At 39.0% G+C, this 27,040-nt stretch overlaps 1 protein-coding gene across 1 annotated transcript in view; it reads right to left on the minus strand.

Moving 5' to 3' along the window:
* Arhgef38 (Rho guanine nucleotide exchange factor 38) overlaps window positions 1–27,040 on the minus strand; it is a 138,001-nt gene that overhangs the window by 38,937 nt on the left and 72,024 nt on the right. Inside the window, exons 4-5 of the mRNA XM_045144431.1 lie at window positions 11,825–11,972; window positions 4,436–4,453 (exon numbers count right to left, since the gene is read on the minus strand). Of these exons, the coding sequence (XP_045000366.1) occupies window positions 4,436–4,453; window positions 11,825–11,972 (166 nt within the window). The remainder of the gene's footprint in view (window positions 1–4,435; window positions 4,454–11,824; window positions 11,973–27,040) is intronic.

Raw genomic sequence — 27,040 nt, forward strand, 5'->3', positions numbered from 1 at the left:
CTTGGGCATCAAAGTTCCATTTCCTCCCTTTGTATTTCAAATTGACAATGAAAATTATAAATGATTATTGCTTCTTTAAAACACAGTCAATACAAGTCTGAAAAAATAAGAAAGTTTCCAGGCATTTTTGTCTTCAGACATATATATATTTTACAGTTGCCCAAGTGATGAGCAATGACATTTTGATATCTGCATCAGACATACATGCAATATGGTAGAAAAGATAGAGGCTATATTATAAGATAATGACACTCCAGGCATTTGTTGTCACAAAATTCACTGCCTTGTCTAATCCCTCCTACTGAGATTAAGTTTTGATAACTGGGAGACAGGTGGGTCCTGCGTGGGATGTCCCTAAGCCAGCCAATTGTCACCTGCCTGCCCCCCACAGTAAGAAACTAGACTAGCAACATGGGGTGGAAAACTAATGTAGTCATTAATATATGGTGCTGTTTCAGCTTTCTCTTTTCTCACGTATACCTTGGCTGGTATTTTGTGCCATAAGTAGCTAGTTAGTCTCATTGCAAGCCATTTTGGGAACTTTGAAGTAAAGTAAACATAAGCTGGCTTTGCTTTGGTGGCATCTAGACTTGTTGCAAAGTAGCTCCCATCAAATATAGGAAAGAAATATATATGACATTAAAACACTGTAAAAAACTGGGGGAAATACAAAATAAATATTTAACATATATTTCTTTCTTTTGTTTTTGGTTTTCTGAGGTAGAGTCTCACTCTAGCCTAGGCTGACCTAGAAAGCACTATATAGTCTTAGGGTGGTCTCGAACTCACAGCCATCCTCCTACCTGTGTCTCCCAAGTGCTGGGATTAAAGGTGTATGCCACCACGCCCAGTTATGTCTCTTAATTAGAGGAAGAAAGGAGAAAAACGTCATTTAACTCTTAACCATACTCTTCTGTTTTATGAACACAACATCGTAGCATATTTATTGTACAGAAGTCACAAGCAAATTATTTCCAGTTTATTTCCAAGGAGAATTTATAAAACTCCTTGAGTCTATTTTAAAGGAAACTGTAGAAAGCTACACAGTGACAAATAGCATTTGTCAGAAATGAATGGTAACCCAAACCAAATACAAAGTATTCACAGGTTTTAGAGAAATAAAAGAGAAGGATGAATTATAGCACCTGCAGCAGACTTCAGAGAACTGGTAACGTGATGAAGGTGAGTAAAGGAGAGACCATCAAAGAACTTAGGAAACATAGACGACATTTTAAAAACTAATCTTGGAGTTATAAACAAAATGTAAAAACCACAACCTTTAATCTCAGCACTGGGGAGGCAGAGGTAGGAAGACTGCCGTGATTTCGAGGCCATCCTAAGACTGCATAGTTAATTCCAAGTCAGCCTGAGCCACAGTGAGACCCTACCTCAAAAAAGCAAAAAAATAAAAATAAATAAATAAACAAAATCCACAAGCTACAATAAAAATGTGACAAGCCTATTCAAAAGCCTAGCTCTGTAAAACTGTGCCAACAAAAACAAAATCAGAGGCATCCACCCTCTTTGAGGAAGTGTAAAATAGTAAAGTGGAAATTATCCTACACGAGTTCTACTAGGGGTTTGTGACTTGCTAATCTAAGAAAATTTTAAAGCTATTAGGAAAAGATGAGCATTTCAAAAAAAAAAGAATGACAATTTGAACAAAATACATTGATGTTTGTATAAGAGAAGAGCAAACTTTTCCAAAGGTATAACTATCTTTGACTTTATCTTAAAAACACAAATGGGGGCTGGAGAGCTGGCTTAGCAGTTAAGGCATTTGCCAGCAAAGCCAAAGGACCCAGGTTCAATTCCCCAGGACCCACATCAGCCAGATGCACAAGGTGGCACATGCATCTGGAGTTTGCAGCTGGAAGCCCTGGAATACCTATTCTCTCTATCTATCTGCCTCTTTTGCTCTGAAATAAATAAATAATATTAAAAAAAAAAACGCAAATGGGTGGAGGGGGAGGGAGGGTATTACCATGGTATATTTTTTTATAATCATGGAAAATGTTAATAAAAATTAAATAAAAAAAAACAAACACAAATGTTTGTTTTCACTTGATGTAAGGGATTTTTTATGGCATTTTAAACATTGCATCTCTCCCTCTTCCCAGCCCCCCCCCCCCCACTCTCTTTTTGTTTTTATGAGGTAGGGTGTTGCTCTAGCAACTCCTGGCTGCAACAAGCCTGGCTGTGGCCACTGAAGAGCCCCACTATTACACAACCCTTGACGTTGTCTTTCTCCTTTCTGGTAGTGCGTGTGTGCTTGCTGGCCTCAGGAAGACAGACAAGGGCCAGGGACAAATCACTTGGGCTCAACTGGGCTATGATGTTCAACCAGCCGCCTTCTGTGGCTGCCCTTCCTCTCTTTAGTTCTAGATGTATAGAATAGGCTAAGAGGTGCATCACCCAGCCAGCTACCTCCTACACCACGGGGCTGCTGCAGGAGCTAGGATGGGTTTAAATGAAGTGTTTCAATACAGTGCACTGTTTAACCATTCTGGACGTAGGAGTCTGTATGCAAACTGTACCAGACGTCACAATTATTTCCCTTCTTGCTCTAAATCTTTCCCTCTCTTCTTTTCCTTTGGTTTGCAAAAACTTAAGTTTTAAGAGTAGAAACCCCACAGAGTTCCTGGCACCTATGGTTCTCTGTCAGCAGCTATGTGAAGCTCCTTTGTGTGGCATAATGCCACAGACATGGGCTTCATAAGGAGCAGCCTTCCCTCCTTATTCCCATCAGCTGTCACTAGGAAAAGCTAGGAGGCCTTCTATCTGTGGACCCACTAGGAGGCTCACAAATCCTTGCAAATTCAAAGGATTTCAGGATCAGAGACCCAAAACAAATCAAGTCTATTCATATTTGACCATCCTATAGAATATTTTTATCTTTCTGAAAGAGATTGATGAAGATGGAGCCTATTTGTAATTTGTATATACCTTAAGTTTAACACACACACACACACACACACACTCACACAAGAACACATAAAGAGATGAAGACCTTAGAGTGGAGAATGGCTGGCCATAGTGAGTTGAACATGTGCTTTGTAAAATCCTGGAAAACTTGAGTTCATATTTGAGTTAGTACGATTTTTGCAGTATTAAGTAGGCTACACACATTTCTTCTAGAAAAGCGGATGCCTTCCAGAATGTATTTATGTTGGTTTTATAAAATAACTACCATTTTTCCTAGTAGCCAATTATTTCATATTTAATGAAGACATTCATATTTCATTTCTAAGCCATGTGTACATGATTTTTATCTCTAAGATCACATGACTCCAAAATGAAAAAAATATTTTGCTATAACAAAGAAGCATTTCTTCTGTATTCATATTTGAAACGTTCACAATCATTATGGTGTTAATGAAAGATTTTCTTTTTTATAAATATTTATTTATTTGAGAGAGACCAGCTGCTGCAAGCACTTTGTGCATCTGACTTAAGTTAGTTCTTACCTGGGAATTGAACTTGGTTGCTTTGGCCTTACAGGCAAACAGCTTAACCTCTAAGTCATCCCCTCTAGCACTCAAGATTTTCTTTTTCTTTTCTTTAATTTTATTATTATTATTTTTGGTTTTTCAATTTTTCGAGAGGGTCTCACTCTAGCCCAGGCTGACCTGGAATTCACTATGGAGTCTCAGGGTGGTGTTGAACTCATGGCAATCCTCCTATCTCTGCCTCCCAAGTGCTGGGGTGCTGGGACTAAAGGCATGTGCTACTATGCCTGGCAAGATTTTCTTTTTTAAAAATATTTTTATTTATTTATTTTCAAGGGGGAGGGGAGAGAGAAAATGGGTGTACCAGGGGCTGCAAATGAACTCCAGATGCATGTTCCACTTTGTGCATCTGGCTTTATGTGGGTACTGGGGAACTGAACCTAGGTTGTTAGGCTTTGCAGGCAAATGGCTTAACTGCTGAGCCATCTCTCCAGCCCTAACATTTTAAATATAGTGTTCTTAGGAAGAATTTTTTCTGGGCACATTATAATTCCTAAAGATATGCATGATGAGCAGTTCCTGAGATTTTCTGGCACCAGTAAATTTAATTAAATTATGTATTAAAATTTCTTTTATGTTTTTTAAAGTATATGTAGCAATTTAATATGTAAGATCATCTCAGAAAACTGGAAATAAAATAATACTGAAATCACATGTACCAATAATGTCTGTAGTAAATGATTTTGTAATCTTGACTTTTATCTTCCAAGTAATATACTTGATTAAAAAAAAACTGAAAATTATGATTTGTTCAGGAATATTCAGTAGCTATTTAATTTGCATTTTTAAAAAAGCATCTAGTTTAATTGTTGCCTCTAACTTCTATGATTTGACCAACATGTACTATATATTCATAATAACAACAGATTTTATAATAAATATTAAATATGTAAAATTACAAAGTATTAATTAAAATGTGTACTTACTCATGCATGTATATTTTCCTGTAAGAAAGGGGAAAATAAATTGTTATAAATCCACATATATGGGGTAGTATGCAACATTATAAAACCTTTATAATTTTATTGTACAAAATAAAGTAGTAAGTTTTACGAATGCCCCATGGAATTAATTCTCACTGACTTAAAATCTGTTATAAAATGGCATGCTATCATACTTTCCACTCTTGCTTCATGCTTTGTATAAAATTTAGAAACTGTTGATTCAGATTATAGTGAGAACATTTTAATAATTTGAAAATAGTTTTAAATTTCAAGTTCTAGTACATTATGAAAAAGTCCATTGAATGAAATCATGAGAGAAAGCAAGCTCACAAGAAAACAAAGAAAATATCTGATGGATTTGTGGAGTGCTCTTAAAAGTGCTTCATTGATGTCTTTCTATAAAGCTTGACACAGATCTTTCCGAGACAGAGTTTTTCCATGTAGCCCAGGGTGACCTTGAACTTCCTATGTAGCAATAGCTGGCCTTAAACTTGTTCTTCTCCTGCCTTGGCTTTCCTAGTGCTGACATTATAGGTGTGTGTCACCATGCTTGGTTTATGCAGACTATTAGCAATTCATCTATTCAATGAATAATTCTCAAGATAGAAAGCCTTCACTTAAGCACTGCTAGCTTCCGTGTCTACTGCTCTGCTCATATAAAACTGATAAGCTTCCAAAGAAATGCATTACATACATAGTCTGCCTCTCCTTGAGCTCACTCTCCACCTAGTTCCTTCAACTCACTTTTTCCCTACTGGCTACAGTATAACCATAGAGGCTCCTCAATCCTTCTGCAGCCCAATAGACACCCTCTAGCCTCCAGGTCTTTGTACCCACTGTCCCTCCGTGCTGGTTTCCTTGCTTCCGGATCTCTATGTAGTAGACTCCTTTGTCCCTTCCAGATCTGCTCTTGTCCCTTCCCCAGAAACCTTCTCTGACCAACCTTTTCAAAACTGCCCTGTGCTTCATACCACTCTCTTTAATTCTCATTCCCTGCCTTATTCCTGTCCAAAATAGTTGTTCATGTTTCATACACCATATTACTTTCCTGTTTAGTTTACTGCCTACTCCTCCAACCTGAGCAATAACATGTATGATTTGTTAAAATACCTAAAACTAAATACTTAATACATGAACAGTACTTAGGTAGTTCAAAACTAATTAGCGATGAAAAGGTGGAAATTAATGAAAATACACTTAAGGGAAAAAAGAGATGGAGGTGTCACATGGTTATCAAGAAATAAAATAATGAACTGGTTTCATAACCTGATCCATATAGCCTCTGCTTTTTAATATTTTGGATGACAATAAATGTTTCTAATATCAAGCATAAAAAGCTGGGGCTGGAGATGTGGTTTGGCAGTTAAGGTAAGCTTGCCCGCAAAGCCAAAGGACTAGAGTTAGATTCTCCAGTGCCCATGTAAGCCAGATGCACAAGGTTGAACAAGCATTTGAAGTTTGTTTGCAGTGGCCCAAGACATTGGTATCCCCATTCTCTTCCTCTGTCTGCCTCTTTGTCCCTTCCTCCCACCCCTGCTCTCTCATAAAAATAAATAAAAAAGTTATGCAACTACAGTTTTAATAGTAGACAATGTTTTTGTATTTGCTGTTGAAATAAAATTTTTTGTGTGCTTTTTTTTTTTTAAGGTAGGGTCTCACTCTAGCTCAGGCTGACTGTGTATTCTCAAGGGGGCCTTGAACTCTTGGTGATCCTCCTACCTCTGCTGCCCAAGTGCTAGGATTAAGGCGCGAGCCTCCATGCCCAGCTGAGATAAAAATTTAATGATCAATACCTTACTGAATTTCATATACTCAATGTATTTAATAAATTAAAACAGTAATCTCAGTATTCTGTAAATGTGGAAAGCAGAGGTAAATGTGTATGAAGCAACCATTTCCTTGTTCTTCACACATGCACACATGGATCCCTAGAGATTCTAAAATAAGTAGGTTCTGCTAAGTCCAAGGCCTCCAGATACAAATCAAGCACAGAATTATTATTTTGTCAAAATCAACAACTGCCACATTTTAAAGCAATTACTGCTGTTTAAAGAACTCTTCTACTGCAATGAAAAAGTGGCACCCATGGGCTGGAGAAATGGCTTAGCGGTTAAGCACTCGCCTATGAAGCCTATGGACCCCGGTTTGAGGCTCGGTTCCCCAGGTCCCACGTTAGCCAGATGCACAAGGGGGCGCACGCGTCTGGAGTTCGTTTGCAGAGGCTGGAAGCCCTGGCGCGCCCATTCTCTCTCTCTCCCTCTATCTGTCTTTCTCTCTGTGTCTGTTGCTCTCAAATAAATAAATAATGAACAAAAAATATTAAAAAAAAAAAAAAGTGGCACCCTGCTAATGGCCTCAAGATCTCTTTCCACTAATTCCTTCATGCTTACATTTTTCCACTAATTTCTGTTCCCTTCCAGCAGCAATTTTATTTACTTAAGATTCTGATAATAAAAATTAGAAAGCAGAGCCGGGTGTGGTAGCGCACGCCTTTAATCCCAGCACTCGGGAGGCAGAGGTAGGAGGATCACCATGAGTTCAAGGCCACCCTAAGAATACATAGTGAATTCCAGGTCAGCTTGAGCTAGAGTGAGACCCTACATCGAAAAAACAAAAACAACAAAAAAAAAGGAAAGCATGAATGAAAATAAATGCACAAATTTTTATACAAATAGGAAATATTATGTCTCACAGAAACAAAAGTACACTGAAATTGAAAGAAAAGATTATATTTTTAACTCCTGGAGAAGACAATTTTTTTGTCTTTTTCATTTATTTCAACAAAATAAAAATTCAAAATAAAATAACAAAATATAAAATGTTATAGAAATAAACATTGTGTTTAATGTAATATAACACTCTATACAAAGAACATTCAGAAGTTTTCAATAGGGAAGTCATGTTCTGTAAGGGAAGAACACTAAGTTACAACACCTTTCTATTGCCGCACCACTGAAAAAGAAAACCCCCTTTTAGGCTAAAACTTTTCAGCAGTTAATCCCAGCCAAGTACAATCCAGGAAGGAGCAAGTTAAATTGTATCCATTTAGCGTCTTAAGGGTTCAAGTAATTTCATGTAACCACCACAATACCTCCTTCTCCTGGTGGGCTCATTATAATTTGAGCCACAATTTGAAGGGGCCTTTGTGGCTATTTCTTAGAGATATGTTTTCGAGCTTAATGTCAGGTAACAAGAAACTGAAAGAATTTTCAAAAATATTTTCATTTAGAACAACAAACAAACCATGTGGTAAATAAACCACAGTGCAGTCCCTTAGATCTTGCTTTGCCTGCACTTTTAGCCTCTTCTCTGAATGGAGAAACTACAGGAACAATGTGATCAAAGTGCCCAGATGACTAAAAATTAGATGTTTATCTCCCAAGGACCATGACCTTGGCTAAAAAAGAAATATAATTTATAATAATGAGGCCTGAGGCTAGAACTGTGTCTTCTCTCTACCATCAAACTTTGAAAAGACCTTTTGTTCTTTTTCTACTACAAAGTAAACCGATCTATAGGGCCTTGCTTCATAAAAAGGACTTTAGTGATAATGTAACTGGAAAAAATAGAAAGAAATTCAGCAGCAGACAAGCTGGTGTAATTATAGCTACACTTTCATTTACAGGTAATCTATTTTCACATTCTTCACAGAGATCAGAAACTTTAAGGAACACCAAAGAAGCTAAGTAATTGGTTCCTCAGCAAACAGTTCCCATACCTTTAGAGAATATATTAATACAATATTGCATACAGTCTTAGGGGTCTTTCATGCCACTCTGTCAACACTCCTTGTTGAATAAATAAAACCTGCCAATTCTTACTTTCTAAGCCATAGATGCAGATGCATAGTATCCTTGTGGATAGTTTTAGAGTTTACTCTTTCATAAGGCTTCCAAGCTGCAATTATTGCTGGGCAGTTTATAGAATCTAATTGACAAGCCCATGTGCTTCAGGGAAAGCAGTGAGGACCCAAGTGGGCATGACTTCCCTTTCCAGTAGTTCTGGTGTATCAAATACCACCAGAGCGTACTTGGTAAAAGTGTTCTGTACCATTAACAATGTTATTTTGGGGGGGCTGGAAAGATGGCTTAGGGGTTAAGGCACTTGCCTGCAAAGCCTGACCCAGGTTTAATCCCCCAGTACTCACGTAAGTCAGATGCACAACGTGGTGCATGCATCTGGAGTTCGCTTGCAATGGCTAGAGGCCCTGGAACACCCATTCTCTCTCTATATATATATATCTGGCCTCCTCAAATAAAAAAACAAATACTATTTACTTAATCTGTCCTTTTGATACACATCTCTGGTGGATCTGGTGTAAGGAAAAACACACCAAGAAACACTGTCCTAACATCTCAAAAGTATTCAAACTTATTTTCTGGATACAAATATTATTTTCTCTTTTGAATGGTAATGTGCTTCACAAATAACCCAGAGTTAGGAGACTGAATATTTTATAGATTCAGGCAGTGTTTCAGCCATCCTTTTGAAGGTTATTTTGTATTGAACTGTACCTCTTGTAGATGGCTTTTGGTGTGTTACTGAAATTAACTCTTCTTTGTTAATAAACTTTCCAGATGGTTTTATCTCCCAAATTATCTTGTCTTCCTAGGAGGAAAGAACTATGCTTACATATTATATATATAAAAACAAAAGCCCCAGCATTAGCTAGTGCTCTTAACAAATATTTAGTAGGCCCTCAATAAATATAATTTTGATCTAATATAAATGCAAGCTATGTTGCTTTAAAATCCTCTTTTGATTCTCAAGCATGAAGCCACCTCATTTGTGGATATTGCTTCAAACTGAGTTGTCCCATTTGCTCTGTAGAAAACGGGGGCTGCCAAATATTCATTAGCAATGGTAACTGTACATCGGCTCCTTTATTTAGCCAGTAGGAAAAGGCACAGTGACAGTAATAGCTTTGACTGATTACTTGGCAAGGGAAACTAAGCCCTGAGGGTATTCCAGACTTTCTTTGGCCTATAAACCTGTTTGAAAACCTGTTTCTCAGAATTTAAAGCTTAACTCAATTGAGGTCAGTATTATTGTAACGTCAATAATTCTACTTCTCTTGGCCTTCAGGCAGACCCGTACAATTCATCATTAACTTTATTTTTCATGGAAAGGCAACTTTTGGGAAAACAGTCCTAACTTACACTATGATTTTTACCCATAAGAAATAGTTCTGCCAATATTGTTTCTTTTGGACTTTGCATATTCTAAACATTAACCTCTTGTAGTGGATGCAAGTATTTCCAAACAGGATAATGGTTCTGAATAAACAAAACTTGGGATATCACAGGAAAATTACTTGAAGTTTAAAAATAAGGAAATAAATAATCTATTAGCTCTGAAAGTAAGTTTCAAATTGAGTTCTCAAAATTACTTGTGCAACTTGTACAACTGCTTCCTTCTTTATTTTTATTGTGTGTGTGTGTGTGTGTATGGGCCTGGTGTGCCACGGTGCTTGGGAGCATGTAGAGATCAGAAGATAACCTCAGGGCATTTCTCCTCTCCTTTCATTTTCTTCTTGACTTGGAGTTCATGTGACCAGCTCCTTTTCAGATGAGCAGTTCGGAGTAGGTATATGACCCTCCTGTTCAGGTCAGGTGCTCTGTCCCCAGGACTGGATTTGAGGGGTGACCAAAGTAGAGCTAGTGCCAAGAGGATTTCTCTTTTTCTAGAATCTGAAGGAGGAAAAAGCTCAAGACCTACACTTCTTGGATGTTGCCTCGTAAGGTAGGGAAGGTATTTGTTCATGCTCAGGACATTGTTATTTTACCCAAAGAGAGAAGTGTGTATACATTCATATGATTTTCACATGATATATGAACTTATTTAGATGAGTACAATTCCAAACTTTAATGTTTTTCCATATGGATCTGCCACCACTGAACTACACTGAAATTGGCTAGAAATAATTAACTGGAGCTATTCATCACATGCATATGCGTTATCTGATTATGTTGAGCTCCTTGTAGATGGAGTATTAAGTGTTTGTTTTCTCAGCACCCCAACTTACACTTGCCACAGCCTAAGAACTAAGTAAGAATTCGCCTTGTCCCATGGTAGGAAAAGATGTTAAAGACCTGCAATTTCTTAATGGCCAGTAGGGGGCAATAAAGCTGAAACTTTATTGATCTATATTTAAAATCACTGGGTCCAATTTAAACCCAGTTGCAGATCCAGCCAAACCTGGAAAATCTTCCTCCAGATTTTGCTCATTGAGTCTCCCAACTTCACTTTAATGTTACTACAAACCTCAAGTACTACAGTGGCACCTTTTTAGCCCCTCTCCTCACCCCCACACAGAAAGGGCCGTTAGAGACTCAGTGGTGCACCTTGATTTCAACACCTCTGCTTCCTAGGGTGGGCTGATCCCTGACCTGTTCCAGGTAATTTGACAGCAGATAATCCTTAAAAGTGAAAGGACATATGAAAACTTGGTGAGATTAAGAATAGGAGAGTACTTTTAGCTTTAAGCTTCATGTGGTAGAAAGCTATATGTGCAGTGTGAAATCAGTTTCATTCAAAAGGATCAGAACAAATACAGGCCTATTCTTACACAACTGAAAAAGAGCAGGAGAAAATGTAAACTGGTTATTAAGTGATGGTAGAGTGTTGCTGTTACCTTCACATCGCTGGCATGAAGCACCCAACCAAAAGCAGCTTGGGGGGGGGGGGACAAGGTTTATCTTGGCTTTCAGACTCAAAGAAAACTCAGTGCTGCCATGAGTAGCATGAGCATAGGCTTAATAGCATCTTCTGATTCACACCAGAGCTTTAAAAATTTCATTTGTTTATATTTCTACAGATTTTTAAACTAGTGAATAGATATTTCTTTTAGGAAAAAAAAAAAAGCAAGCATTTGTAGCACCATTGCCACCACCCACATTTTAGAATGAGAAAGGCAGCCCCATCTAACTGTTTGAAACTAACTTTAGCAGAGCCTGACTTGTCTTCATCACCTAGTCCACTGAATTTGGGGAAAGAGACAGATTATTCAGGAAATTCACTAACCGTATTAACACATTGCTCTAGTGGTCCTTGAACTATGTATAAGCCAGCAAGTTATAAGAGCTTTAAGGAAGGGCTTTCCTTCCATATTTTATATTTTGATATTGCATCTTTCATTTCCACAAAGCCCTGAATCTTCCCCATGTTATTTTTAGTTGACCTCTCACGGGAAAATAAAAGTCAATCTGGGCTCCTGGCATGTCAGCCCTTTCATAAAGGTAACAAAGCCAAGCTCCCAGCAAGACTCATAAAGTACAGGCTGGATGTGCGACCTTTCATGTACACCCACTTCGCAGGGCCCCTGCTAAGCCAGCGAGAGCAGGTGGGAATCAGCATTTGAAAAGACCTTACTTTAAGGACTGGATACAGTGGCTCAAATGTTGCTTTAGCTCTTCTTCCTTTTCATAGGACTCCAGGACACTGTGCGCTTCGTCATGGTGATAGCAGTATGTTTTATAAATCTCTTCCAGCGGCTCTTTAATCTGTAAGAATACCTCTCCTGAGTAGTGCAAAACAAAGGCAAAATAGCATCACGTTAGACCGAACAACGTGCATTTCATGCTTGTTGATTGTTCAATAATGTTGAATAGTGTGAAAAAGATAAATGAGTCCCAACTTCTCCCCAGGTTATTTGGGAGGGGTGTTGGACATGGAGTGATTCCCCCCTTCTTTTCCTTCCTTCCCTCCTTCCTTCCTTCCTTCCTTCCTTCCTTCCTTCCTTCCTTCCTTCCTTCCTTCCTTCCTTCCTTCCTTCCTTCCTTCCTTCCTTCCTAAGTCCCTCTCTCTCTTCTTGCCTTCCTTGTGTAAGACAAAGGATTCAGAGGTGAACAGGCCGGTGGATAGAGTTAGAGGCAGACCAGTTTAGACCTGGTTTGTATAGGTTTGGATCAGGCTGTGCTGCAAACTGTTTTTGTGGTTTGAGCAAATTATTTTAACTTTTTGAATCTGTTTCCTCATCTGCAAATTGCTAGCCATATAGATTCAACTTCATATGGTTGTCATAAAAAGAGATGTTTGTGCAGGTTGAGAGCATAATACACACAATAAGTGCTCAGAATGAAGTAGTTTATTAACTTATTAAAAGTATGGGAGGTAACATTTCTGGTACAAGGCATATGACTTTTGAAAATATTTATTCCACTAGTGTTTTCTAAAGGTCTATGGAAGGCCATGTAGAATTTAGAGGAATAAAAAAAAAACTTTATTTATTTGTGATGAGAAAGAACAGATTATTAGTTCTTGTAAAACTCCACTGGATAATACAATGAACCAAGGCATGAGCATATCTTCATGAAGCAACTTGGGCTAATTCTGTTTGGGCATTTAATGAATCTGCTTTGGTATTATGATAACAATAGGGTATATATAGTGGGCCAATTTGATACTGGGTAATAGTTTGACTCAGTCCCCCACTTCACCTCTTAAAGCTGAGCAGTAAGCACCCACTACCCACCCAGCACTACATTAGGTGATGTGGGAAATACCCAGAAAGGCTTGTAGGAGCTAGTCTCACAAACATTGGATATTTGAGATTGACTACGATTTGGAAGCTAACTTTTTTTTTTTTTTTTTTTGGTGATGGTCGCATCAGAAATAAAAATGCCTGGGGCAGTTTAAACATGTTTATATATTCTAGTTGTTTCCGTAACCTACAAGCATAAAGAGATGAGGCTCTTTATCCATCTGAACTAGGGATGAGCACATCTGAATTTGAAATAAATAGAGGATTTTTTCTCAAATACCTGCCAGAAGATTACAAAGCCAGGCTTACAGGCCATATAGTGTTCTCAGCTGGCCTTGGGTTTCAGCCCGTCACACATCAAGTTCTGATGATGCTGGCTGAGGTGATGTGTTCAAGTTATAATCAGAGTTAACATGGTGACTCCCAGGAGGACTTGGTGTGTTACATGTTTGAGCCTGTAACCCTCACAATATTTGTAAAACATAAATGATAATAACTAATAGCATGAAGATTAATTTGATAATGAAAGGGACTGAATGGTGTGAAATACACCTGTCACTGACTAGTTGCTCAATAATTGTCACTTATCTCTTGAAACTGCTTCTCTATCTCTGAATTAAAACACTGGCATTTAAAAATATTTCATGCATTGTTAATTTATATCCATCCAATAGAGGACTTGCCTTTCCTCTTCATTATGTGGTATTTTTATGTACTTATAATTAGACTTTGAGATAATGTGAAGTTTTATGTGTATATTCAGGTGTTGACGTGCATGTGTAACTAAGCGCTGGGGGTCTATGAGGAACCAAGTTCCAATGAGCATCTTCAGTGTGGAAGGGATGAGAGTTTCTTGTTTTATTTCTGAGCTTTAACTTTCAGTAACTGATAGATTTGATCTTAAAGACGGTAACACACACACACACATATACAAACGTGTGCACACATGTGTGCAAATGCACACAATAGCTAACATGAATAAAAAATAAAATAGAACAGCTAGTGAATTTAGGGATGGGCAGAAGGGGAGGAAGGACTTCCAGTAGCAGAACCAGGTAAAGGGAGCTGGGTTTTGGCTGGGGGAGGGAAGTAAGCCCAGGAAATGCAGATTTAGAAGGTTGCTCCCAAGCAAGTTGGGAATAGAAGACTTGAGTCCACACATTCCAGCACAAGATGAAGTAGTAAATATGCACGTTCATGACAAAGAAGGTAAGAATAGACCAGAAACAGAGAGAGAGGAAGGAAGGAAGGAAGGGAGGAAGGAAAGAAAAAGAAAGGGAGGAAAGGACAGAAGGACGGATGCAAGGCCAGCCTCACAAATCTGTATTAAGATCAAATCAGAAAGTCTAAAAAGAGACATTTATTTCATACACAATTAACCATTATATGCAAATGTTCTTGTATAGTTTTAACAGAAACCTCTGAATTTGAAAGAATTTTTATCTCTCCCTTTACCTGCAGAATCATATTTTCATTTTACTCTTTTCCAATTAAAATTCTGTTGTGGAGCTAATAATAATTATTAAAGTTAAAATACATTTAAGAACTCTGATTGAAAATCATTTATTCACCCAAAGGCCAAGTACAACACTGGTGGGCAGAATACTTGATTCTCCTCCCAGCCCATTCTGCTTCATAATAGTGCTGATGAAGCGAGGTGTCTTGGAGCCAAAAATGATTCTGTTTCCACGGTAACACAAGTCTCAGCTGCATTTCTTTGGTGGTGAAGGACAACTGCTCTGTCTAATGTATGTGGGTTTGAAGGGATGATTAGTAGCAGGGAAGGGAATGAACCAAAACCAGTGAAGGTAATTTCACTTCTGCCTGCAAGTCACAAAGGCACTAGAATCTTATAAAATAAATAAAATTAAAATGCTCTTCTTTTTAAAAATCATACAACTCAAGAATTTCTGCACTGACTTTCCCAAAAAAGCAATTGTTATACAAAGGAGAAAAACAAGAATGCTCCCTTTTATATTTCATGATTTATCGCCTTTAAAAACAACTTACTTCCTAAAACATTTGACCACATTCTATGTCTTAGTATAATTTTTCCTGTTACAATTTCCACCATTACTGATGTAAATATATTCATGTTCTTTTAGTTTTTAGTGCTTTCCTTGATCCACCTCTTCTTCTCTTTCAGCTCCTCATGCCTACCCTCAGGATAGGCTTTCCTGAACTATGTGGCCTCTGTATTATTTTGACCTTGCTGCACCATCAATTGCCCCTGCAGGCAAGTAACCCAGAATAAAGTCGACGATATTCAAAGATGCTCCTTGTCCTGGGCTTGGTTTAGGAAAATGGCATACAAGGAAGTAGCGTAGTTATGGTTTTTATTTCATCATTTGCTACAAATTTATTGGATGCCTGTTGGCACTAGTTTGTAGTGCAGATGCAAAGAACTGACACTGTTCTCAAGTTAGCAATGGGGAGAGAGAAGAGTGAACCCCCACTCACTGTGCCTTGTGGAGTGTACTGCTGGAGCTGAGAAGTCCAACAAAACACTTGTTCAGTCCTTGGAGACCGTGGGGCTATTACCACAACAACCTGACCTTGATGTAGATACTATATGTGATGTCAAAACAAGGTCAACGACTGGAGAGATGGCTTAGCAATTAAGGTACTGGTCTGTGAAGACTAAGAACCCAAGTTCAATTCCTTCGTACTCATATAAGCCAGATACACAAGTGATGCATGCATCTGGAGTTTGTTTGTGGTGGCTGGAGGCCCTGGCATGCCCATTCTCTCTCTCTCTCTCTCTCTCTCTCTCTCTTTCTCTCCCTTTCTCCCTTAAACAAATACATAAATTAAAATTTTTAAAAGTTTTTTTTTTTTTTTTTTTTTTTAAGAAAGGACATATAGGCTATAAAATGTGTTCGGAAACTCTGAGCGGCAAGTATGGGTGGATGACTCCCTGTCTGAAGAAACTGTGAAGGTAAATAGATCTTGAAAGAGAGAGTGCATCAAGAAAGACTGAGCCTGGGCTGGAGAGATGGCTTACCTATTAAGGCACTTGCCTGCAAAGCCAAAGGAGACCAAGGTTTGATTCCCTAGGACCTAGGTAAGCCAGATGCATAAGAGGGCACACGTGTCTGGAGTTTGTCTGCAGCAGCCGGAGGCCCTGGAGCACCCATTCTCTCTCCCTCCTTTCTTCTCTCTCTCTCTTTCTCTCCCTCTCTCTCTCTCCTTGCCTATTTCTCTCTTTCTATCTCTCAAACAAATAAAAATAAAAGCAATCTAAAAAAAAAAAAAAGAGTGAGCCTGAAGGTGATGGAGCTGATGGATTTTGGCAGCAGACAATCAAGGCTAGTATTTTAGAAGGTGTTGCAGTCCGGTTTACATTGCTGGTAGAAATCACCCAACCAAAAGCAGCTTCTGGGAAAATGAGATTTATTTTGGCTCACAGGCTCGAGGGGAAGCTCCACGATGGCAGGGAAAAATGATGGCATGAGCAGAGGGTGGACATCACCCCCTGGCCAACATAAGATGGACCACAGCAACAAGAGGGTATGCCAAACACTGGCATGGGGAAACTTGCTATATAGCCCATAAGCCTGCCCCCAACAATACACTCCCTCCAGGAGGCATTAATTCCCAAATATCCATCAGCTGGGAACCTAGCATTCAGAACACCTAAGTTAATGGGGGACACCTGAATCAAACCATCACAGATGGTAACCATGATGGTAAGTCCTATGACAGATGGAATTTCGGAGCGAGTCAGTGAGGCCAAAGAAGAGGAACCAATCAAAGATTTGTAATAACATAAGATATAAACAGCCATGCCTGGTGGCACATGCCTTTAAATCCCAGCACCTGGAAGGCAGAGGTAGGAGAATAGTGAGTTTGAGGCCAGCCTGGGACAACAGAGCAAGTTATAGGTCAGCCTGGGTTAGAGTGAGACACTACCTCAAAAGAGAGAGAGAAACAGAGAGAGAGAGAGAGAGAAAGAGAGAGAGAGAGAGAGAGAGAGGCATGCACAGTAAGAGTTAGAATAGGAGTCACAGCAGTTCTCTGAGGGCCAAGAATGTAGCTCCGTGATGGGCATGCTGAGCAGGTACAAGGCCCCAGGGAAAACAAGTGCTCTAAACTAAACTGCCTGAATTCAAATCCTGGCTCTCCTGTTCAACGAACGTGTCACATTTGCCATTTCAGAGTGCTGCACACAGGCTTCTTTGTTCCCAAACTTCCTCACGTGTTAAGCGGGTACCAAGTATAATGCCAGGCTTCCAGTTTTATGGATCATGTGATTAGATGAAGATGTGATAAGGAGAGACTTTGGGTGTGAAGATAATGAGCTTCACTGTAAATTTTAGATGCTTATTGCATATCCAAGTGTGAATGTCCTATATGGAGTTGAATATGTTGGTCTGGGTGTAGAAAAACAATATAGAAATGATGAAAGAGACACAGGTTTGTAGATGTTGAGTAGTAGAACTTATAAATTTGATACGATCATTGCAAGACAGTCCACAGACTGACAAGAGGAAGGGAAAGAAAAGAGACAAGAATGAAAAGAGAGAAGTATGAATATGACACATTATTTATGAAAAGTTTAAAGTAGATTGTTACTCATAATAGTAACAAAAATTATATCAAATTTATCTCTTAAAAACAAACAAAGATAAAACTACAAAGAGAACTCTAGTTAAAAATCAAAGGTCTGAGATATATCTCAAAAGGAAGTTATCTTTGTACTTGTTCTAAGTGAAACTTGTCTTTGAAGACAGAGCATTCAGAATATAGAGAATGTGGTAGAAGGGCTCCAAGCCCAGGGTGCATATTTGACCACACTCTGAAAAGAAGGTTGGAGGGCTGCGTAGCATACTACAGGCATGGGGATGTCACATTCCTGCATCACAGAGCTGGGAAATGGTATTCCCAACCTAAAGAGTTTTGCTGGTCGTGTGCAGACTTTCCAAAGTATGCTCTCTGAGGCCTGGTTACCCTCCTTGGACTGCAGCCCAGCTGCTGGGATGAAACAAAGCAATATGTTTACCAGCCAAAATGCCAGCATATTTATATATTTCCCCCTTCCTTTTGAGACTTATTCTGTTCTCCAAGACAGCAGGTAATAAGGAGGTATAGAGGAAGACGCTGGAAGAATGAATGCTGCTTGAAGAAACCCTGTCATTAATCTCATCTAGTTCCCACCTAGCCTGGGGATACACATGGAGCTGAAGATACACAACGGCCTGGCAGGGCATCAAATTCAAACCAGATACAGTGGCAAGTGGGATGTCACCCATGGACTGAACGTAGGTACATGTCCCTTGAGTATCAGTTTTCTTAAGATATTTAAAGGAAAAAGGGTAAAGGCAAAATCTCATATGAATTCTACAGATTAAACAAGATTCCAAAATTATGTATTGACTATGGCTATGAGGTTCATGATAAATTTTTTCTGATTGAAGGAATATTTCAGTAAAAGTTTTTCAAAAGTGCTAACAAGATGTTCATGAAAATGTGTTCACTGGCTAATAATTCTGAGGTCCTGGAGGTAGGACAATGTAGAAGATAGTCTCACATTGCTGAGATGAATTTCCAGACCAGGCACAGTTAAGGTGGAAGGGCTTTATTGAAGGTAGAGGGGAGGTTCCATAATGGCAGAAGAAGCTGGTCCACTTTCACAGGTCCAAGCAGAGAGAGAAACCCACACCAACACCAGTACAAACAAGCACACTCCAGGAACTCCAGGCTGAACTCCAGCACTTTGCATAACTTTAGACTGGAATTCCAGACCCACCACACACCTGAGGGCCTAAGACCCTAAGATCCACCCAATGACACCCCCTCCAGCCAGGAGGCTGCAGATCTAAATTACAACCTTTAATAAAATCCTGACTACATTGGGGGCCATCCATTTAAACTACCACAGACAACTGCATTTTCAGAGGAGTGGTCTTAGGAGGGAAAGAATGATACAGAAGTGGAATCAATAGAGGGAGCTTGACTGAAGAGAAAGTGGGAAGAGGGAGTTGGGGGCATGGAAAGAGTCCTGCCCATGACCTCCACCACATCCAGTGCTATGGAGGACAGTGCCATAAGTGGTGGGGGGCTGGTCTCTCAAAGATGAGGGTTTCATTCAGTGTACTTGGTGCCCTCCAAGCACATCTAGCAACGGGAGATGGCTTAGCAGCTGGTTAGGACAAACCAGGATCCATTTATAGGCAGTAGAGATACTCAGTGCCGAATCCCTTCTGCCTATATGCAGAGTTAGTAGTATTATTTGGGAAAATCAAGCTCTCACTACTCTTGTCTGAACCTGGAATAAGAATACTCTTTTTTAAGTATTAGTCCAGCTCTAACACTGTATGATAGAGCTGCTTATTTTGATAGCTCTTGGTCTCTTCTTGTATATGTGGTTGACTTCTTGTATATGTTAATTCCAAGATTTTGATAACTGATATATTGAGGCAAAATTTGACCTTTGAGAAAGTTTAGGATTTTTTTGTGGTTTGATGAGGAAAAGGTAAAGTAAACCCTTTCTTGACTCAAGGCTGATAACTCAGAGGAAGGCCCTGTTCTTAGATTAATCCTTGATTCTCCATAGCTCATGCTCGTAAATATTGCTCTTAAGACTATTAGATTTTGCTACAGTTCTGTAGTACTTAGGAGTCCATGGAAATCACACTGGCAAAGCCACAGGCATAGTTGGTCTCAACAGCAGTGGCAACAAACCACTGAGTGTTCCCTCTAGCTAGTGCATTGACCATCTTTCTCATCTCTATGTTTCATTAACTCAGTATTTGTTGAGGATAATGCTCTTAGTGTTGGGAACATGACAGTCACACAACCCACAGGAATCCCACTTCTCATGGATCTTATATTCTGAAGGGAATGTGCCTTGAATCTTGTATTCTTTGCTATGGAGGTCTTGCCATCTCCATTTGAAATATGAGCAAATGAATGTGACATTCATTGCTAATTGCTTGTCTATTCTTCTGAACTCCTCTTTGAAACTCAACAAATTTGAGTTGATGATGCACCCAGCTAAAAATAGGGACTAGTGATTTCTCAAATATTTGATAGCCAAGAGTGGCCAAAAATGTGTGCACAGCATGTTTGTATGTATGTATATGTGTGTTTCAAAGAAAAGAATTCATAAAATGAAATACAGAAGTCAATGAGAAGGGGTTATAGTCCTCCCATATGAAAAGTACATTGCAAGGAGATGTTTTGTTTTCCCATTGCAGGAAGTGGTACCTGAAAGTGGAGTAGCCATTTTGGGGCTGCAATTACAGAGCCACAGGCTGAGGAATTTATGTGAAAATGAAGATCTGTGAAAGCCAGCCTGCGGCTACAGTGGTCCTGGACTGTTGCAATTGGGAATTCTTATTATGGAGAAAAGTGATTCTGTTCTGGATTAGCCCCTTTGGTCAGGTTTCAATCCCAGCCAGGCAAAGACACCTCTCACTCATGCAAGTGGCTTGCCCGTAATGACAGAGTGAACTTGATACAGCCGTGCTCCTCCTGCCCTTGTGTCCCTTCAAGATTTGCCCTACCATGCTCATCTCCTTTGAGCTTCCTGGAGGACAGAAGCGTGGAGGGATTTACAGACGCTCACACTCCTGAGAGTCAGGACTTTATTGCTGTCTGTGTTCTGTGCAGTGCTTGATGTCTCCCTGGTCTATTCAAGTCTGCATCCAACCCTCCATTCATGCTTCCTGCACAGCTCAGCTGCTGACTTCAACTAGCCAGTTTCATGAGAACACCACCCTAGAATTTAGTTGTTTTTTTTTTTTTCCTTAAAGACTGGAACTATGGCTTAAAGAAAACTAATCTGCCTTTGCTTTATTTATCCTACAAGAAATAAGGCCATCTTGACCACAAGTAGGATGGAGACTGGAGAATTGACTCCTATGTTGTATCACTACAAATGCTTCCTCCTGGATTTTCCATTCATGTGTGGATCTATGCATTCTTAACCCTGAAAGCTCCATGCTTTGCCCCTGTCATTTTCTCTGTAAGTGGCAGCTTTCCTGTATTGCTTACATATTGCAGGGAAATGCTGTGTCAGTGTCAAGCTCTGCTTCTAGGTCTCCCCACCATTGGCGTCACAGATTCTATAACCCAACATGTCCTAGGTGGCCAGAATTAACTAGGTCACACCTGTCTGTGTTTGTCTGGATGGATACACACACACACACATGCACACATACCTCCCTCTCCTCTTTCTCCTGCCCCTCTCCTAGAAAACTTATTCAGGTGAGCATCACACAGCATTATGACACAGATTTTTCTAGCAACCAATTCTCTTCTCATACAGCTATCACCTAAGACAGATTCTTCTTACAAGACAGATTGCTTCAGAACAAAGTACTTCTGTAGAACAGTGGATAACTTTCTAGACCTCAAAGGACAGAATGCTCTGAATTATCTTTAAGTATAAACTCACCCTCAGCAAAAAGCATATAAGGAATTACAGTTCCCTATTACAAGGTTCTTTCAGTCTGGTTCTTTGTACAAGTTTCTTTCATGAGGTAAGCAGGTAAAATAAACCTGAGCACATTCATGACAGTTTTCTTTGAAATAGTTTGAACTATTAAAATGTGTAACCCATGTTATAGGAACACTTGTCTGGATTCTCTACTGCTACGTAATAAATCACCCCTCCAAAGCAGAGTAGCCAAGAACACTCATTTTGATGTTTGTCACATCATGTGAGCTAACTGGGTCTATCTGAGTAGCTCTCCAACTTCACTTGCTCTCTGGCGCTGCAGTCACTGGAGGATATATGTGGACAGTGATGTCTGAGATGGCTCATTCCCAAGTCTAGTCTCATGGCCTCTACAGGGATCCTGGGATGCTGGGCCTTTTTCTCTATCTACTGTGAGTTTTTTCTCTCTCTCTGGTCTCTCCATATCATCTTAACATAAGGTAGCTGGAGTCTTTAAATGGCAGCTTCCCCAAATCACAAAAGCACAAATTGTTACGCTTTGTTTGGGCTTAGGCTCGCTTGTTGCTAAAGTGCCATTTGCATTGTGTTGTATTAGTTGGTGAGTCAGAGTTCATATGAGTCTAGACTATGTTACTATGGAACTACTAAGAGGAATGGTTCTTTAAGGGCCATCGTCCAGAGGCCAGCTTCTGAAACTATTGTTCACTCTGCCAAAAGTAAAAAGGACATTTGATAATCTACATGTCCTTTCCTAAAAAAAAAAAGTCTTACTAGGTGTATGAATTATCAAGACTTATTGACGCTGGAAAGTATATAGAAATTACAAATCTTATTTGCTTGTAAAACACAACTAAGACTTCTGAAAAAGCTTACATTTTTCCCAATTGTTTCAGACATAAGAAACCAAGCTGTATGAATAGATAAATTTATTATGAAATAAACTTAGCATGTTCAAGATAATAGCAATTTACTAATACAATGTATTAGGTATTTATTAAAAATAGGCACTGGTTTATTATTCTTTATTCCTTGGTTCTTATTTGAAAGAAAGATACAAAGAAAGAGGCAGGGAGAGGAGTAGAGAGAATGGACACACCAGGGACTCTAGCCATTGCAAACAAACCTCAGACACATGTGCCACCTTGTGCATCTGGTTTTACATGGGTATTGGGGAATCAAACCTAGGTCCTATGGCTTTACAGGCAAGTGTCTTAGCCACTAACTTATCTCTCCAGCCCTATACCTGGTTTTATTGACACCTCATAAAATCCATATTGCGGGCTTGAAAATTAATTTGCAGTGCCTGGAGGTCCTAGCCTGCCCAGTCATATTCATTCTCTCTCTCTTAAATAATATAAAATAAAGAATTAAAAAAATATGAGGCAGATATTATTGCCTCCAAATTTCCAGATTAGAAGAATTCATTGAGGTTTTGTAACTTGCCTAGAATATAACAATAGGAAGAAACAAGACCCAATTCCACCTGATTTTAAAACACATATGTTCTTAAAGTATAAATTACTTCATTTGATTTGTCCTTGCTCATTATTTTCATACATTTTTATCGAATGATGTTCAATTAGAGTGGAAACAAGAGCTCTAATTCTTACACTTACCTCTGAAGGTTTAAGGCACACTTCCTAATGACACTATGTATAAAGTCAGAATTTTTAATCCACTTTCTATTTGGCATGAAATTCCTGATAATTCCCCAAAGATCTCAGCTCTGCTAGTAAATGTATCTGTTTATAAGCTTGAACCTCAGCCAAACCCTGAGGTTTGTTGAGTAAAATTCTCCTACTCATTTATCTAGATACCAGGAAATTTTCCCCTTTAGCACTAGAGCTAAATCACAAATTCTTATTATCACAAATACAGAAATGGGACATCTGTGTTTTGCATTTTATGTTAACACAGATTTTGGAACTATCACCAAAATTAAGTTCTTCTTAAGAAATCTAATGGTTTGATGGAAGATTTAAAGATGGAAATTGAAAGTGAACTGTGCACCGATGGTGTTACCATGAATAGATACACTTGTCTCCTACCACTATGTACTTCTGCTGGTCTTTATAAGACATCCCATACTCTTCTGACTTGAAGCCTTAACCCCAGCTCTCATTTATACTGCCTTTTGTATATAAACCCACCTTTCTAAATCCTTAAGGTTCAGAAGCATAGTCCAAATCAAGCTTTTCTCATCATATAAGATGAGATAAATAAGTTTCCATTGTGACTCTATCTTAGCTATTACTGTAGAATAAATCACCCTAAAACTTATAGACAAAGAGCAACTGTTCATTCAGGTTCCTATGGGTTGCCACTTGGAAAGGTGTAGCTAGCATGGCTTGTCTCCAAGAGGCTGATGGGTTTGCTGATGCTTACAGTCAGCTGGGTCAGCACGGATCTGGCCAGTTGGTTGAGGAGGATTGCGCTCACATACCCAAGGTCCTGGCTCTCTTGCTGGGAATGACTAGGTAGATTTGGTCTCTCTATTTATGAGCATAGAGCAGAAGTTGTAACACAGCTTGGTAAGATCAACTTACCTCATTTTTATTAGTCAAAGCTTTTCATAAGACCAGCTCAGAAATGAAAGGTGAAGGTATAGAAATAAAACTATAACTGATGCTTTTAAAAATAGAACTCTTTCTTAAAATTTTTTTTCAAAATATTTCTGTCATCTTTCAGGTAATAATTTAGGGCTAGTAAATTTTAAATTATAAACATCTTCAATTGTGTTTTATTTCTAAATAATAGTTTGTTTTTAATTTTAAATTTCAGAATAATTTCATACTAATTAAAACACTATAGAAACAATACAGATAGTTTTGAAATGACATTCACTCTGCTTCTTCCATATAAATATATTAAATATCAATAATACATTTTTTGGAAAAAAGAAAGATCAATTTCTTTATTAAGTATCCAACACTTGTACTCTTCTGAATATGTCTAATATGTTCTATAACATGTAATAAGCACAGAAAATTATGACAAATAAAGATATTAAAATTCCAGTGCTATATCTTTAATATTAAACTGTGTAAATATTGAGCTGAATTATTTTCAAAGTTATCTTCTTTTTACTTACATTCCAATTCCTTTATGGTTAAATGTAAAATATTCTCCATAAACTTATGTGTTAGAACACTTGGTCCCCAGCTGGTGGTACTGTTGTGGAAACTTTAGGAAGTAAAGATTTATAAGAAGTACCTAGCTGGGGGCAAGCCTTGAAGTTTTATAGCCTGACCTTACTTTTCATTTGCTATCTACAAATTCACAGGTCAATTGTGAATGCAATGTGAACAGTCAGCCTCCTATTGCTGCTGCCATGCCTTCTCCATAGTGATGGAAAGCATCCTTTTGAACTGTAAGCCAAAATATACTCCTTCCTTCCTCAAAGGTGTTCTTGTGAGGTGGTGGCCACAGCAATGAGTGAAGTAACTAATACAGAAATTTGGAACTTGGAAGTGAGGCTGTTGCTGTGAGAAACCTGACCATATGATTCATAGGTTTTTGGAAATGGTTTGTGGGAGGAATATGAAGGAGTTTGGAACCTTGGGTTAAAGAAGTCCTGGAATGCTGTAAGCAGAGTTTAAGAAGTTATTCTGATGAGAGTTCAAAAGTCCAGAATACTGTAAGCAACACTAACAGTAGAGACCCATGAAATTTTCAAGGAAAACAGGAACGAGGTTAGAGTTCCTACAGTTCATGTGATATTGTGGCAAATAATCTTGCTGCATGTTACCCTTATCTTAAAATTGACTGAGGTTGAATTTGATTATAAAAGTAATGGATTAATTTGTATGGCAGAGAAAATTTTAAGATAGTATAGCATTCAAGCGGTGGCATGGTTACTATTCACTACTTTTCTTCAGATCTATAGTGAAAGAGATCACGAAGATGACAAATAGATTTGAACATAGTGGCATATGCCTTTTATCCCAGAACTTGGAAATCAGAGGTAGGAGGGTCATTGTAAGTTTGAGGTCAGCCTGCAACTACAGAGTGAATTCCAGGTAGGTCTGGCCTAGAGTAGGATCCTACCACAAAAAGCAAACAACAACAACAAAAATAAATTTTAAAAAACACCAGATGAAAAAAGAGAACTTTAGAGAGAAAAGTTTTATTAAAGTTCTAGATAAGACTATTGCTGACAATGCAATACAATTGTTGGAGAGATTGACTCCATTAAACAGAAATCTTTCTCTTCACTGGGGCAATAGGAAAAATACTCTGAGGGCCAAATCCTGCCTACTAAAAGTTCTAACAGCTGGGCATGGTGGCACATACCTTTAATACCAGCACTCGGGAGGCAGAGGTAGGAGGATCACCATGAGTTCGAGGACCCCTGAGACTACAGAGTGAATTCCAGGTCAGCCTGTGCTAGAGTGAGACCCTACTTTGAAAAACCAAATAATAATAATAAGAATAATGAAACATTTTTTGAAAGGAGAAAGCCAGAAAGTCTGAAGGGAGAATGCTGCATATTGAGCTCCACGCTTAAGGACTGATTTCAAGTGATTTCACAGATCCAGCAACTAAGGCACACACACTAGGGTCCAAGACTGCATTATGAGGTGGCAGCAAAAACTGACAAAATTGGCATGAAAGATACAAGACCAAAGGGGTAGCAGTGTCTCATTCCATGGTTGGAGAGAGCTGCAGAAGCTGGGTGAAGTATGACAGGGTTGGATTTCCTGCAAGGACACATTGAGACATCCTCCTGTGAAGTTGTGAAGGTTAAGCCTAAATTGCAGCGGAGACGCCACTACATAGAGATGCAAGAACCACAGGATGTCTGCCAAGAAAAGCTATTCACTCAGAGTAGAGCTAGCCCAAGAGAGAGACTATGTATGCTACAGGCAGCATTGGAGAGGTGGGGCTACCTATGCCCTTTGGGGCCCAGAAGATTTCATCACAAGCCCCAGACACTGGACATGGAGCTGTAGGATTTGATGTTTGCCCTGCTGGGTTTCAGTGTTGCTTTGTCTAAGTTTTCCACAACATGCTTCCATTACTCACATTTGGAGTGGGGATGTTTATGTTGTGCCATTATATATTAGAAAAACTATGTAATTTTTTTTTTTTATTTTGCAGGGGTATCCCAGTTGATCTCCTTGAGTCTCAGATAGACTTTGGAATTTGTACAGTGTTGGGACTGTTAAGGACTATAGGAATTTTTTTAAATGTATTTTTTCATTTATTTGCGAGCACAGAGAGACAGACTGAGAGAGAAAATGAGAGAGAGAGAGAGAGAGAGAGAGAGAGAGAGAGAATAGGCATGCCAGGGCCTCTAGCAACTGATACACGATGCATGTGCCACTTTGTGCATCTAGCTTTACCTACTGGGACATTGCACCAGAGGCTTTAGGCTTTGCAGACAAGTGCCTAGACCTCTGAGCCATCTCTCCAGTCCCTATAGAGACTTTTGAGGTTGAACTAAATGCATGTTGCATCATGAGGTGGCCATAAGCCTATGGAGGCCAGGGGCAGGATGTTGTGGGTTGAATGTAAAATATTCCCATTGGCTTGTGTTTGAATACTTGGTCCCAGCTGGCAGTGCTTGTTTGGGAAGACGGTAGAACTTTCAGAAGGTAGAGCCTTGCTGGAGGAAGTGGAGCACTGGCATAAAGCCTTTCTGTTACATAGCGTGGCCCCACTTCCTATTCACTCTCTAACTGAAATCAGTAGGAGCGCT

The sequence above is a fragment of the Jaculus jaculus genome, chromosome 2, assembly GCF_020740685.1.
Source record: "Jaculus jaculus isolate mJacJac1 chromosome 2, mJacJac1.mat.Y.cur, whole genome shotgun sequence".
In the NCBI taxonomy this organism is placed as follows: Eukaryota; Metazoa; Chordata; class Mammalia; order Rodentia; family Dipodidae; genus Jaculus; species Jaculus jaculus.